At 39.6% G+C, this 14,535-nt stretch overlaps 1 protein-coding gene across 2 annotated transcripts in view; it reads right to left on the reverse strand.

Moving 5' to 3' along the window:
• roraa (RAR-related orphan receptor A, paralog a) overlaps positions 1-14,535 on the reverse strand; it is a 375,063-nt gene that overhangs the window by 64,564 nt on the left and 295,964 nt on the right. Inside the window, exon 1 of one of the 2 annotated variants that reach the window (XM_048159653.1) lies at positions 12,428-12,866. The exons of the other annotated variant lie outside the window; for it this stretch is intronic. Within the exon in view, the coding sequence (XP_048015610.1) occupies positions 12,428-12,458 (31 nt within the window). The 5' untranslated portion in view covers positions 12,459-12,866. Of the gene's footprint in view, positions 1-12,427; positions 12,867-14,535 lie in introns of those variants that run through there. 2 annotated transcript variants of the gene reach the window in all.

Raw genomic sequence — 14,535 nt, forward strand, 5'->3', positions numbered from 1 at the left:
AAGAACAGACAAGAACCTGTGCTCAGCAGAGGGAGAGCTCTCATCCAGAAACAAGGAGCCCAGGGGAACAACAAAAGAAGAGAGATGGGGTAAGAGAGGAGAAAAAACCTTCAAAACAACAACAAAACACTACTGGCTCTCCAGAGTGGACTCTGGGTGAATGCCAAGACTCAACGTAATCTCTGAAAGTAGATAGATAGATAGATAGATAGATAGATAGATAGATAGATAGATAGATAGATAGATAGATAGATCGATAGATCGATAGATAGATAGATAGATAGATAGATAGATAGATGGATGGAAACAGGCAGTCAGATAGATAGATAGATAGATAGATAGATAGACAGATAGATAGATAGAAACAGACAGTCTGATGTATGTATGGATGGATGGATGGATGGAAACAGGCAGTCAGATAGATAGATAGATAGATAGATAGATAGATAGATAGATAGATAGATAGATAGAAACAGACAGTCCGATGGATGGATGGAAACAGGCAGTTGATAGATAGATAGATAGATAGATAGATAGATAGATAGATAGATAGATAGATAGATAGAAACAGACAGTTCGATAGATAGATAGAAACAGACAGTCCGATGGATGGATGGATGGATGGATGGATGGATGGATGGATGGATGGAAACAGGCAGTCAGATAGATAGATAGATAGATAGATAGATAGATAGAAACAGACAGTCCGATGGATGGATGGATGGAAACAGGCAGTCGATAGATAGATAGATAGATAGATAGATAGATAGATAGATAGATAGATAGATAGATAGATAGATAGATAGATAGATAGATAGAAACAGACAGTCCGATGGATGGATGGATGGAAACAGGCAGTCAGATAGATAGATAGATAGATAGATAGATAGATAGATAGATAGATAGATAGATAGAAACAGACAGTTCGATAGATAGATAGAAACAGACAGTCCGATGGATGGATGGATGGATGGATGGATGGAAACAGGCAGTCGATAGATAGATAGATAGATAGATAGATAGATAGATAGATAGATAGATAGATAGATAGATAGATAGATAGATAGATAGAAACAGACAGTCCGATGGATGGATGGATGGATGGATGGAAACAGGCAGTCAGTCAGATAGATAGATAGATAGATAGATAGATAGATAGATAGATAGATAGATAGATAGAAATAGACAGTCCGATGGATGGATGGAAACAGGCAGTCGATAGATAGATAGATAGATAGATAGATAGATAGATAGATAGACAGACAGACAGGCCATGGATGGATGGAAAGAATTGTGCATAAACGGTTTCTGTAGGAGATTGTTAAAAAGGAGCAAACAGCAAAAAAACAAAAAAAAGACAGAGACAGTCAGTCCAGACTTCATCGTCTTTGGCATCTCATTCTTAATCAGTGCAGTGTTGGGTAGAATGGATGCTGACATGCAAACTGCTCTGCACAACAGGGAATGAGCTCCTAATCAGTAATCAGACTGTCTGTTTAAACGGTAGGGGCTCTTGGTTTCACTCTGGCACAGGTCAAGGGCCTCTCCACAGTCCCTCTTCCCTACTGCGGTACACCCATGCTTGCTACAGAGCAAACCGAAACCCCTACTGTCAACCCCACGGGACTCTAACGGGCAAACAATTCCTGTCATCTCCAGTGTCAGCGTTCTGTTCTTACAAGCATCCAATTGATTTTGTTGCAAAATGGTATTTCTAAGGAACGTATGTGGAAAGAGTTATGAATTCGGTTGAGGACATGCTGATAATTATGCTTGGGTTTCTACTGAAAACACAGTGTTTTTCAAAACTTTTTTAGAATGTCAGAAAAGCTCTAGTGATTTTATTGTATGCTTTAAATAAACAAATAACAGATAAAAATCCTTTCATCTTCATCATTAAAACGCAGGCATGACTTAATTTATAATAAATATATGTGCATATATAACACATTTCAGAGGTCGGTAGGGCTGAGAATGGTTGGCTTTGTTGTTGTGAAGAATTAAATTCATGCCATGTGGTTTGTTTAGAACACAGCAGGCCTAATCAAAGTAACCTTGAGATACAATTTCACGCTTAGACTGCATGCAGACTTTTACAACACGACATGCCAATGTTTCTTGTGATATAACTACAGTCGTGCTCATGTTTCTGTATGAGAACTATACACTGACAGCAGTTAAACGGCAAGCATTTGTGTGGTTGGTTGAGAGTAGATGTTCATACTCAACTGAACAAGGATCAATTACAACGGTCCTGTCATATCAGATCCCTCGGTGTCGCGAATAATGTCTGGCCACTTTGTCTATGCAAATCGCTTTCAGCGTGAATGTGGTGTGCAGTGTATTCAACATCTTTCACAATGCCACCTAGTGTTCTGGAGTGGCATTTATATTTCAATTGTTTTCATATTTGAGTGAGTACAGGTGCTTGATCAGGGGGAACATACTGGATAAGAATGGAACAGCGGGACCCTCGATGGCCCCGGCAGGAACCCCTCTAAATCAACTCAATGTTGCTCATCTCCCTTCTGCAATCAAGCCTCCCACTTGAAGCTGCTTCTATTGTTCTGCCCTTCCTCCATCTCTCTCTTTCAGTCCTTTTCCCTAATCTCATAAAAATTCAGAAGGATACTCCTACATTTTGCTCCTCTCTCTCCTGCCATTCTTGAGAACATTAAAGCTGATCTCCATGGTGAAGAAGGGAGGATGAACTCTCTGGCCTCTCAAGTATGCACTCTGTGGAACCCTGCTTTTCCTGTGAACCAAAAGTGAGGCCTCTTTTTTGATATGTCATACCTTTTTTGTTTGTTTCAAGCTTCAAAATACACCTTTATCTGACTTTAGGACTGATACCTGAATTTAAAACCCAACATTTATGTCCCCAAGTACTTGGAAGACTGCTTGATGTACGTATAAAAGAAGATACTCATACATTCGTCATTGCAATGTGAAAGGAAATAGAGAAAAAATAAACACTGTAAGAATAGACCTGCATTCTCACTCTGATACCTTCGTGGAAGCTTCATACCCAAGCTGTGCATAAAACATGCAGTATAATCAACATATTGTATAACATATCGATAATACAATACAGATTAAGTCTCGGACATACAAGTGAAATCCAAATCTGCTCAACATAGCTCTGACAGTCAGCGCCGATAGCCTCGTGGGCAGCACCGACATATAATGCCGTTGCGCTTCGGGCAACCGGAGTTCGAGTCCCAGTTCGTGAACCTTTCCCAATCCCGTCCCCCTCTCTCTCCCACTCTGCTTCCTGTCTGCTTACTGTCCTATCATAATAAATGCAAAGACACCAAAAAAAAAATATAAAAAAAAAAAACATAGCTCTGGCAAACTTTCTTTACTGATCTAGGATCAGCATCAAAACCTCCACTTGTAACCTTTGGGAAAAAAAGACAGAGATCAAAACTCCTGGATCAGGCTCTGTGGGTTAAGGCTGATTTATACTTCTGAGTCGGAATAGAAGTGGCAGAGAAATGGCAAATAGGTAACGACTTTTGTTGCAGTATGACTGCATGTGTCACCTGAAACAGAGCGTATTCCATTCCTATGGAAGTTGAAAACGCTCGCTCTTCTCCAAGTGCTCCGCGCCAGTTTTTTGACCTGAGGGAGGGGTTCTAGCAGACCAATCACAGCGCTTGCCGTCCGCGTAGAATTGACACATTGTTACATTTTTGAAGAGGTACACGTCAGGCTACGCGTGGTACAAACAACCTACGGCGTACACTCGACGCATAAGTATAAATCAGCCTTTAGGAATGACTTGAGGCAAGCCCCAGATGGATGGATGGAAACAGACAGTAAGATAGATAGATAGATAGATAATGCTGTTGCACTTCGGGCGACTCGAGTTCAAATCCTGGTTCGCTAACCTTTCCCGATCCCGTCCCCCTTTCTCTCCGACTTTGCTTCCTATCTGCTTACTGTCCTATCATAATAAAGACAAAAACGCCAAATATATATATATATATATATATATATATATATATATATATATATATATATATATTTTTTTTTTTTTTTTTTTTTCAGATAGATAGATAGATCGATAACGCTGTTGCGATTCGGGCGACTCAAGTTCGAGTCCCTGCTCGTGAACCTTTCCCGATCCCGTCCCCCTCTCTCTCCCACTTTGCTTCCTGTCTGTTTACTGTCCTATCATAATAAAGGCAAAAACGCCAAAAATAAATATATATATAAAAAACATAGCTCTGACAAACTTTCTTTACTGATCTAGGATTGGCATCAAAACCTCAAGTTGTAACCTTTGGAAAAAAAAAAATCGAGATTTCTCCTGGATCAGGCTCTGTGGGTTAGGAATGACTTGAGACAAGCCCCAGGGGTCTCTGCTTATGTCACAGTGGGGTCACCGAAGAGTGAGGAGAGAAAAGGAGACAATCAGATCTCATCTACCTCCCATGGGTCACCCTCTTTCTCTCAATCGTTCACTCTTTCCAAACACAAACAACTACACTCCTTCATGTATGCCTGCAGTGCAGATTTGATTACTGGCAAACCCTCGGCAACCCTTTCCGACTCTTGTCAGAGAAACCGGGTCAAGTCTGTGAGCTCACAAGAAAGATGATACCGGTTCGATGGAGTTGGGATAAGAGGGCTGACATCTTCAGGGTAGAAAGAGCAGGTTTGTCTGTCTAAAAGGATTTGATTTACCCAGGGATTAATAGTACAAAAGCACAGGTTTGAGGAGTAGGGATCCTGGGAACTACTGTACAGAAGGCAGGGTGGCATAGTCAGCATGCTCACCTGTTTAGGGGCAAAGAATGGGGAGAGCGTCCGAAACCCTGGTCCTGTACATCAGAGTTTCTGTTGCACAATTCTCCATTCTTTTATATTTGAGTCTGACAAAACGCAAAATCGATAATGCTTTTCCCCCCATTTCCTCTTTGATGCAACTTCAAAAGGTTAGTGGACAGCTCTCAGAGGAGTGTTCAAAAGGAGGAAGGAGGAGCAAAAAAGAAGATAAGGAGAAAAAGACACTCCCTGAAGAAAAAAAAATACTGAAGGGGCAAAACAACGTGCTTGGAATTGAAGTTGTGAAAGAAAAGCCCGGTGCGACTAGGAGCACCTTCAATCACCACTGTGGTTTGCCGCATTCAGCCAGTGAGAATGAGAGTAAAGAGCAAAGCGGTCTCACGCAATAATCTCACCTGCACCTGCAGGAGTGCATGGTGGACACCATGTGCACATAGACCTAAAACATACTGCGTGATTACAGCTGCATGTATATCAGTTAATAAGTTACACCCAAGGTACACCTAACTAACCTTGGTGTGGAGTAATAGATACAAGCCTCATTTAAATCTCAAAAGATTCTGTAAACCCTGAACTGGTGGACCCAGGCACTCTTTGAAGACAAATGCGGCAGTGTTTGTCTGGGACCCCTACACTTGTTCTTGTGCAGCCCATCTACCCGCTTCCTCATTCCCATTGTCTTCAAATGAAAACAACCTCATACTCTTTTCCAACTGCATTTTAGTGTGAGAATAATCACCTTTCACCCTACTCTGTGTTTGAGAGGGTAGAGTGTTTGTGCATGTGCGCTTCATGCGAGCACTCTCGGTGTGTGTGTGTGTAGGTGAAGCTGGACCTGTGGTGAATGTGTTATCAGTGAAGTACTGTGAGAAGGAGAATTCTGGCAGGCCTGAAATACATTCTGACAGCCTGAGACATCAAAGGATTCCTTACGACTGTGCTCTTAACGTGGAGTCAATGTAGGAAATTACTCCGAAGGCGTGAGACGACTATCTTTCTGAACAGTCAAATCTCACAAACATAAAAAAAATAAAAAATGATGCCTAACGAAATCTAAAGCAAATGGTAAATAATCAGTAGACTTTGTGTGTTTAGTCAACAGGAAACAACATTCGCAACCCAATTAGTTTCGTAATGCAACATTTCCGTGTGAAATGGGATATTCAACAAAACAAAAACAAAAAAAGAGGGGACTTGAGTTATCTGACAGGAATTGATTGGATCACTGGCACCTGCTAGTTGACACTTACTTAATATTCTGGGTTCATTACAGATTAAGCCTAATCAACAGCACTTTGATTACCACAAAAATTTATTACAATTTTTCCTTAAAACAACAACAACAACATTTTGTTGACAGTGAGGCGCTTACAATGAACCGAAGAGGGCCAATCCATAAATGTTAAAATAACTCAATAGTATGTTTCAATAGTATGGCCACAAGATGTACATTTTTACTTTTTTTTTTGCCATGACAATGTATCATTTAAAGGTAGGGTAGGCAATGTTTTCATAAACACTTTTTGTTATACTGGTTGAAACTGTCCTCACATTCTGATAGCAATCAATAATAGAAGTTGCCTAAAAATTAAAAAATAAGTCTCAGGACCAAAAAAAGTTCCTTCAATCATTGCATTCAATACGATGTCCTATCTGCCTGTCAACATATGTATTTCCATACCATCACATGTAATCATTCCGTTCCATGAGGCTATGCAGAGTTGTAGACAGACAGTCGCCGAGTGCCACAAACAAACAGCGGCTGCATTTTACAGTTCCTCCTGAACCAAAACAACAATCTTAGGCTGCGTTCATGGCACACCATGTTATAACCGTAATTACGAGATGGCAACACTGTTCACGTCCTCAGACTCGGATTTATGCGTTTCTATGTCAACACTATCAACGCCAGAATTAATCTGCAGCAGTCAAGTGGTACAAGTAAGAGCTCTGCAAGTTGTTTACATTTATTATTATCGTAATGTAATGTGCTTTGAGGCATGAGGAAATGTAACGGCGTCTCTCAATCGTAACGCTTTGCAGATTCTTCTCTGACTTCATGTGTTTTGAAGGAAGCGCGGCTTTTGAGACACTCTGAATGGAGGGTAGGATCTTATGCTTTCAAAGCTAGCTTGCTATTGCTATCCTCTCTGAAATTTCCTACCCTACCTTTAAAACCCTAAGATGACCATAACAATGGCAATAACCACTTTTTAGATCAAAACACGTTTTAACAGAAAAACTGCTTTTCACCAAATTCAAAGCTTATTTTTTTCCAAAAATCAACCCAATTTACTTATAAAAGCCTTACTGTAACACACTGTTTTTTTTTAAGGGATAAAAACCAGGGTTTTTTCAAAATCGTATTGAGCCTGGAATATTCCTTCAAAAGGCCTTGGTGATATCAGCTGATAAGGAAAGTGCTGAAAGAAACGTTTTGAACCTCAATAATGTGTATTTAAGTAGATAGGATTAATAATTGTTTCATGTTGACAAAATCTAATGGGATAAAATTAGCACAGGTTTCATTGAGCGGAGACAGAAGCATCTGATGTAACAAGGATCTTTTTTCTTTGGAGTGGAGATTGTCTTGCCTGCCAAGAGGGTGAGTCGAGACTGGCACATGGGACTCATGCCAAACTGTCCGAGGCGCCAGGGCTCAGATGTAGCGTGAGGATGGGTGTGTCCGTGCATGGCATGGGTAACCAGGAGAAGTGCCAGACTACAATTCTTCAGAGAAGCTTTTCCTCCCTCTCCCCCCCTCCCCCTCTCTATTTTCTACTCTCTTTCGTCTCGATTTCACTCATTCATCCGCTCCACTTTCTCTCCCTCACCATCTTCAGACTGTCCGGATGCTTTGTCACACACACACACACACACACACCACTGGAGCTAAATCAAAAATCTATGCTCTCAATGGCCAGTCAATATCTCATTAAGCAGTCACCGTGCCCAAGCTGGCAGGTAATGCATTTCATAGTTCTGACACACACTCATACACACTCCGACAGTCTCTCTCTCACATGCCACACACTGTAATAACCTGTGGAAATGTGGCACTCAGTTTCTTTCACAAGTTGTGATGGAATATGTTCACTCAACCTACAACGATGACAGACTGTGTGTTGTGTTGTCTATGTGTGCGTGTATATGCTCTTATCAATCCAAAAACAACTTCCACATGCCAGGATTGATCCCATGGTTTGATCCAGTCATGTCTTTTGGCAGGTCTAGACTGGACTAGATTAAACTAGATTACAAAGCAGTCAGACACATGCCTATCATTTAGAATGCTGCACTGCCATTAAAGGATCAGTTCACTTCAGAATTAAAATTTCCTGATAATTTACTCTTTCTTTCTTAAATCGAAAAGAAATTAAGGTTTTTGAGGAAAACATTCCAGGATTTTTCTCCATAGATTGAACGGGTTGAAGGTCCAATTGCAGTTTCAATGCAGCTTCATGGTAATGGTCTTATCAAGTGAAACGATCAACTCATTTTCTAAAAAAAAAAAATAATAATAAAAAATTGTATACTTTTTAACCACAAATGCTTGTCGTGCACTACTCTGCAATGCGCCACACATTACGTAATCATGTTGGAAAGGTCACGTGTGACGTAGGCGGAAGTACCGCGGAAGGGTGAAAAACACTTTTTTTTTTGTAAAGCCTGTTTGACTTAGTATTTACTTCCTCGTTACGTCCGCCTACATCATGTGTGACCTTTCCAACATGATTACGTAATGCGTGGCGCACCACAGAGATAGTGCAAGATGAGCATTTGTGGTTAAAAAGTATACAATTTTACTTTTTTAGAAAATGGCTGATCAATTTGCTAGATAAGACCTTTATTCCTCGTCTGGGATCATGTAGAGTCCTTTGAAGCTGCATTGAAACTGCAATTTGTACCTTCAACCTGTTAGTAACTGTTGAAGTCCACTATATGGAGAAAAATCCTGGAATGTTTTCCTCAAAAACCTTAATTTCTTTTCAACTGAAGAAATACAGACATAAACATCTTGGATGACATGGGAGTGAGTAAATTATCATTTAATTCTGAAGTGAATTAATCCTTAATAAAAATATAAGTAACCTCCCTGAAGCAAAATTCTGATATAGCATACTCTGCAAAAGAGTTTATGTTCTCACATTGTGCTGCCATTTACAAACCTCAGTATTCAAAAGTGCTGACAGAGTTAACGCCTGTGCTGTTAAACAATGATCTGCAAGAACATGACCACAGAAGTAGAGAAATTATGCAATACACAGCTATTGCGCCACCCCTGGCTACCATAAGAATGCAACAATTTTTAAATAGCTTTCTTACAAATTTCAGAAAACAAGAGGATGATAAAGTTCAAGTATAGCTATTTTTTTTTTTTGCCCATCAGAATAAAATCTCATTCTGACCACGAACCTGCCACTCAAACAGGCATCTGAATAACATATAGGCCTGGTTTCACAAACAGGGCTTAGACAAACCAAAGGGCATTTAAGTAGCTTTTATAAACGTGCCTTAGAAAAAACATTACTGGTGTGCATCTTGAGACAAAACAATGGCACTGACATATTTTAAGAAGTTTCTTTCAGTTAAAACAGCTCAAAATATGCAGTTTAGTCTGGCGCTAGCTTAACCGGGGGTTAAGATGATAATCCCTCCCCCTCTATTTTAACACAACTTTCAAGAGCCATCATTATTTTTCTTCAAATGTGATTTTTTACATTTTAAAACTGCCAAAAATGCTTAAAATGTTTAATGCAAAAACATTAACACCATACCAAGTGGCATAATATCTAAGCTTAAATATCCATAAAGTTACCGAACTCTATTGCGCCACTAAAGAAAGAGTCCACTTAACACTCCATGCTGACCAGTAATCTTACTCTTTATTTTTAACCCTAGCTTGTGGGCTACATCTTTACTTCACCTTAATCTGATTTTGCCTGCCCTCTTTCTGTCCTTTGTGGCTAACTGGATTACAGGCAATCTTGTTAACCTCTGCTGTGTTACCGAAGAGCCCAGAGAATCACACTAGTCAACAGCACTCTACTAGTCTAGCGACTAAAGAGGGAAAGAGCAAACCACTAACGTTCACTTCAGCATGCAAATGTTATTTGCCTTGACTTTGTTTGTAACGTCTACATGCGTATACATTCATTCTAGCCTGGTACTTTTCAGAACACGTGCAGCAAAACACAGATTTCAAACAGCTCTTTTCCAACACACTTTATAGCTTATTAAAGGGTTAATTACCACACAGATGAAACAGGCCTGTTTTTTTCAGTCTTTGGCACATCAAACAACTTTCTTTAATTATGTAATTAATATTTGGAGTTTTCATCTTAATTGTGTGGAGCAGGCTAGCTCATTTGCATAGGGTAATGAGAGGGATGTTTCCATTACAGGTAATTAGGTACTTGAGAGGCAAGTGTGTGGCTAGAAGGCTGGGAAAGAGGAAAGGAAAAAGGAGGGATGACGGGTACGATCGGAAAAAAGACTGATAACCGTATCACGTTACCTAACAAGGAGGCGTTAGCGTCTGTAACGACATGCCTGTCAAATGACTTAGGCTAGTAATTGCCTGACGTGAACGAAATGTGGTTTCACAGCGAAATCAGTGTCACAATCAGTCGACTGCTCTGATAATGATGCTGAAATTATTCATAATTCTAATATGACATTAAATTCTATGAATGCATTTACAAAAACAAAAACAACAACATAAATAGTAATTATTCATGATTTTAACTTTCAGCAATGCAAATGAAAATATGGTCCCACTTTATATTAAGTGGCCTTAACTACTATATACTTACATCAAAAAATAAGTATGGTGGTATGGGTAGGGTTGTAATTACAGTGTAATTTAAAAAAAAGTGTAATTACAATGTAATTACAATGTAATTACATGCAGAGTTTTTTTTTTAAAACATAAGTACAATTGAAAAACATGTATGTACACAATAAGTGCATTGTATCAAATGATTAATTTAAATGTAAAATGTTAAGGCCATTTAAATACAATAGAAGATGTCTAAAAATACACAATTCTATCAAAATATTGTAACTGATTCACTGCAATTATCAATCTCTAGTAAGTATCAATCTCTGTAAGACATTAGTAAATTATTAAATAGTTAGACACACTGTAGATGTGGTTTGATTGTAAGATTATGGATTCCTCCAGTCTCCAAGAGCTCTATTTTCAGTTTGTAAGCCTCTTCAGAACAACCCACACATGAGACCCGGGGTCAGAGGCTATCTCATACACCTGCTCCATCTCCACAACACAAACTTGCACGATCTTACCCACAATCACACATACACACACTTTTAACAGCCACATGCATGCAAAAAGCGAAACCCACATGCACACTTAAACAAGGCGCTCTCATATTCAGATGCAGGTTCAGGTATGAACAAATCAAACACTCAAAGATCAGAAGAAGACGAAAACATGTGCTTCACTGCAATTCCTTGCTAAATCAAATATGCATAAATATTCAATTAAGCAATAAGGCTTAGCGATGCATTTTGATGAAAAACTCAATACATTAATATGTATGCTATTTAACTGAGCCTCAACATACAGATAGCAGAATTACGAGGCGGTTCAGTGTTGTGGTAATGCAATAACTGCGAGTGCAGTGGAGGTGAACTGTCGAAAAGCTTTCAGTGGGAGATTCACCGAGAGGGTGCGAAGGAGAAGAGTGGTGTTACCGCGGCTCAACACCAACATCCATTGCTTTTTCCACTCTCAACACCTCTCGCCTAATACAGAATGACAGCTGTGTGTGTGCTCGTGCAGAGAGGAGGGGGTGTGTGTCATGGAGCGCTAATGGATCGGAGAGTGTAAATGTGTTTTAAAGTGTATATATACAAAAGAAAGACTTCAAATGAAAAGCAATGAATATGAGCATGCAGGTTATCCAGCCCAGAGGCGGCGGACGAGTGTGTGTGTGTGTGTGTGTGTGTGTGTGTGTGTGTTATGGCGGGGGGTTGGGACCGCCGAGCAGGATTACGGAGGCATGATCAACACCAGTATAGTGGTGTGGCGTTCACCCTGGTTGTTCACGGCCCAAAAAATAGGTCAGTGGTACACGACACACGCCGACGTCAACCAAAACGACAGGCAGTCGACATGTCCTGTGTCCTGACTCAAACTCTCCTCGACCTCCAACAACACAAACACGCACACAAAAACTCTCGCTTCTGACTTGGGACAACAGGACCCCCGGTTCTTGAAAAGCTGGCTACTTAAAATAACCAAAAAATATTACATTTGCTTTCCATTTATCTGAGATTTTCCAGTGCAGCTCAGGAATGGGAAAAACCAGGTATCAGCATCTTTTCTTTCTTCTTTTGACATTCAGCTGCTTCAGAACTTTGTCATTCCTATCAAAGCACTAACTTAATTTCCTTGCATAATAGAAATATATGACAATGCCACAACTTAATTCTACTGGAATAAAAACTTGCACAAGCCAGCAACTCTCTTTCTCTCTCTCTCTCTCTCTCTCAAACAGAGAGTTGGCTGACTATAAATAAAGCCCTTTGCAAGCTCGACTCGCTGGCAAAAAAGGAAGTTTACAAAAAGGACAGACAAAGCCCCAGCATGCTTTTCTCCTCTTACCTTTCATAGCTGAAATCACAAAATACATCATTAAGCTCGGCGGTCCATAGGCGAGCGGTCTTGCGAGTGCTAGCGCGAGCAGTCCACTGCTGTTTCAGCAGCAGCTGGCCAGCATAGCTCTGCCGCTCAGCTGCGCTCGCATGACCACACCAGAATCCATGTGACTCTGACATCAGCGCTCTCTCACTCTTGGGCCCGCCCCCGGGTTGTGATTGGCAGAGGAGCGGCCAATGAGAGGGGAGGGGGAGGAGAAAAGGGGGTTGGGTCTTTTTCTACAGACTGCAGTGGCTGTGACCGGGGCTGATGGGATGGTTGAGGGGGGTTCGGGGCTGCTGTCACTGTCTCTTGTGCTTTATCGCCAACAAGAGAAAGTCATAACAGAAGCACAACGCAAACAAGTTTTTTTCAGCTCTCAATCATGATGGTAGAACAATTTCAAGAATGTTTAGAGTGATATAAAAAAGTAGTGACAAAAAAATAGAAGGCGTTTTAAAAATTATTATAAGACTATTTAATGTATTAAGTATTGTGAAATTATTAAATTATTAGCTTAAGCTAAATTACAGAAACATGCCATCTATCTATCTATCTATCTATCTATCTAAAGTTATTATAGAATAATTACATTTATTAAGTGACAGTGAAATTATTAAGATACAACTTAAAAATTATTGGATGCAACTTAAAAATTATTGGCTACAACTTAAATTTTACAAGTTACAAATTACAGACACATGATATGATCAACCTATGGCCCTTCAAAATTTAAAACTTGACTAACATTTAGTGTGATATAAAAAGTAGTGACCAAAAAAAAGGCAAATAGAAGGCATTTTAAAATTATTATAAAATAAGTAGTGTGAAATTATTAAATATTAAAAAAAGGCTTAAGATAAATTACAGAAACATGCTATCTATCTATCTAGGTGTTAAAAACTTATTATAAAATGATTACATTTATTAAGTGACAGTGAAATTAAGCTACAACTCAAAAAAATTAAGTTGTAGCTAATCATTTTTAAGTTGTAGATAATTTCACTGTCACTTAATAAATGTAAACATTCTATAATAACTATAATACATTACAGACACATGAACAACCTAGGACCCTTCAAAAATTTAAAACCTGACTAATATTTTGATAAAAATTCTGTAAAAAGCAGTTCAATAACTTCAAAATAAATAAATAAATAACTGCAACACACACACACACACACATATATACATATATATATATATATATATATATATATATATATATATATACATATATATATATATATATATATATATATATATATATATATATATATATAGTTCCTTAAAATACAAGAGGCTCTAAACAATTTTTTATGTCTCGAATTAGTAGACTGTACTATCGTGTAATTTAGTGGACACCAGTTCTTCACAGTGCCTGGGACATGTTCCCAACCGACAAACACCCCTAGTATGTATTTGTATATATATAATGTAACTAATGCTTTAGCAATGCAAAGTTTATGCCAATAAAGCTGTTGAACAAAACAGGAGGGGTAGAAAAAGGCAAGAGTCAAAAAAAATGTCATGTTTTCTTTTGTCTTGGCGCTTTGACGGCAGTCTCTCGCTTCCTGTGTGCTAATATTAGACGGGCAGATGAGGCTGCAAGCAACTCCAGATGTTTTCAGAGAGAGAGAGAGAGCGTGTTACTGGCCGTTTCTCTGACCTCCCTCCAGGAGGCTGGTTTCATCTTTTCCTCTCTCGCTGCTTGGTGTCCTGCCTGCTGAGAGAGGCGCTCACACGGGCTGCCCTGGCAGCTGAGCTCCAGAAGATAGCAGGAGAGAGAAGAAGAGAGAGAGACTCATACTGATCCTTCCACCACACAGTGACTGTCTGATGAGTTTCACTATCTCACCATCCTTTTCATTTTCTCTCTCCATCGCTCCGTCGGAGACCCCCTCCCCCTTGTGAGCTCTCTCTCTCTCCCTCTCTCTCTCTCTAATAATCTGCTCAGGCTTCTTAGCAGCTGGCTGCTCATGATTCTGGTCTTAGAGAGAGCTGGCTCCGGCCACAAACCAAACCCAGCTCCATTTTGAGCCTCATAAATGAGCCCCTGCTCTTCTCATCTCCAC

Source organism: Megalobrama amblycephala, linkage group LG15 (genome assembly GCF_018812025.1).
Source record: "Megalobrama amblycephala isolate DHTTF-2021 linkage group LG15, ASM1881202v1, whole genome shotgun sequence".
Classification (NCBI taxonomy): Eukaryota; Metazoa; Chordata; class Actinopteri; order Cypriniformes; family Xenocyprididae; genus Megalobrama; species Megalobrama amblycephala.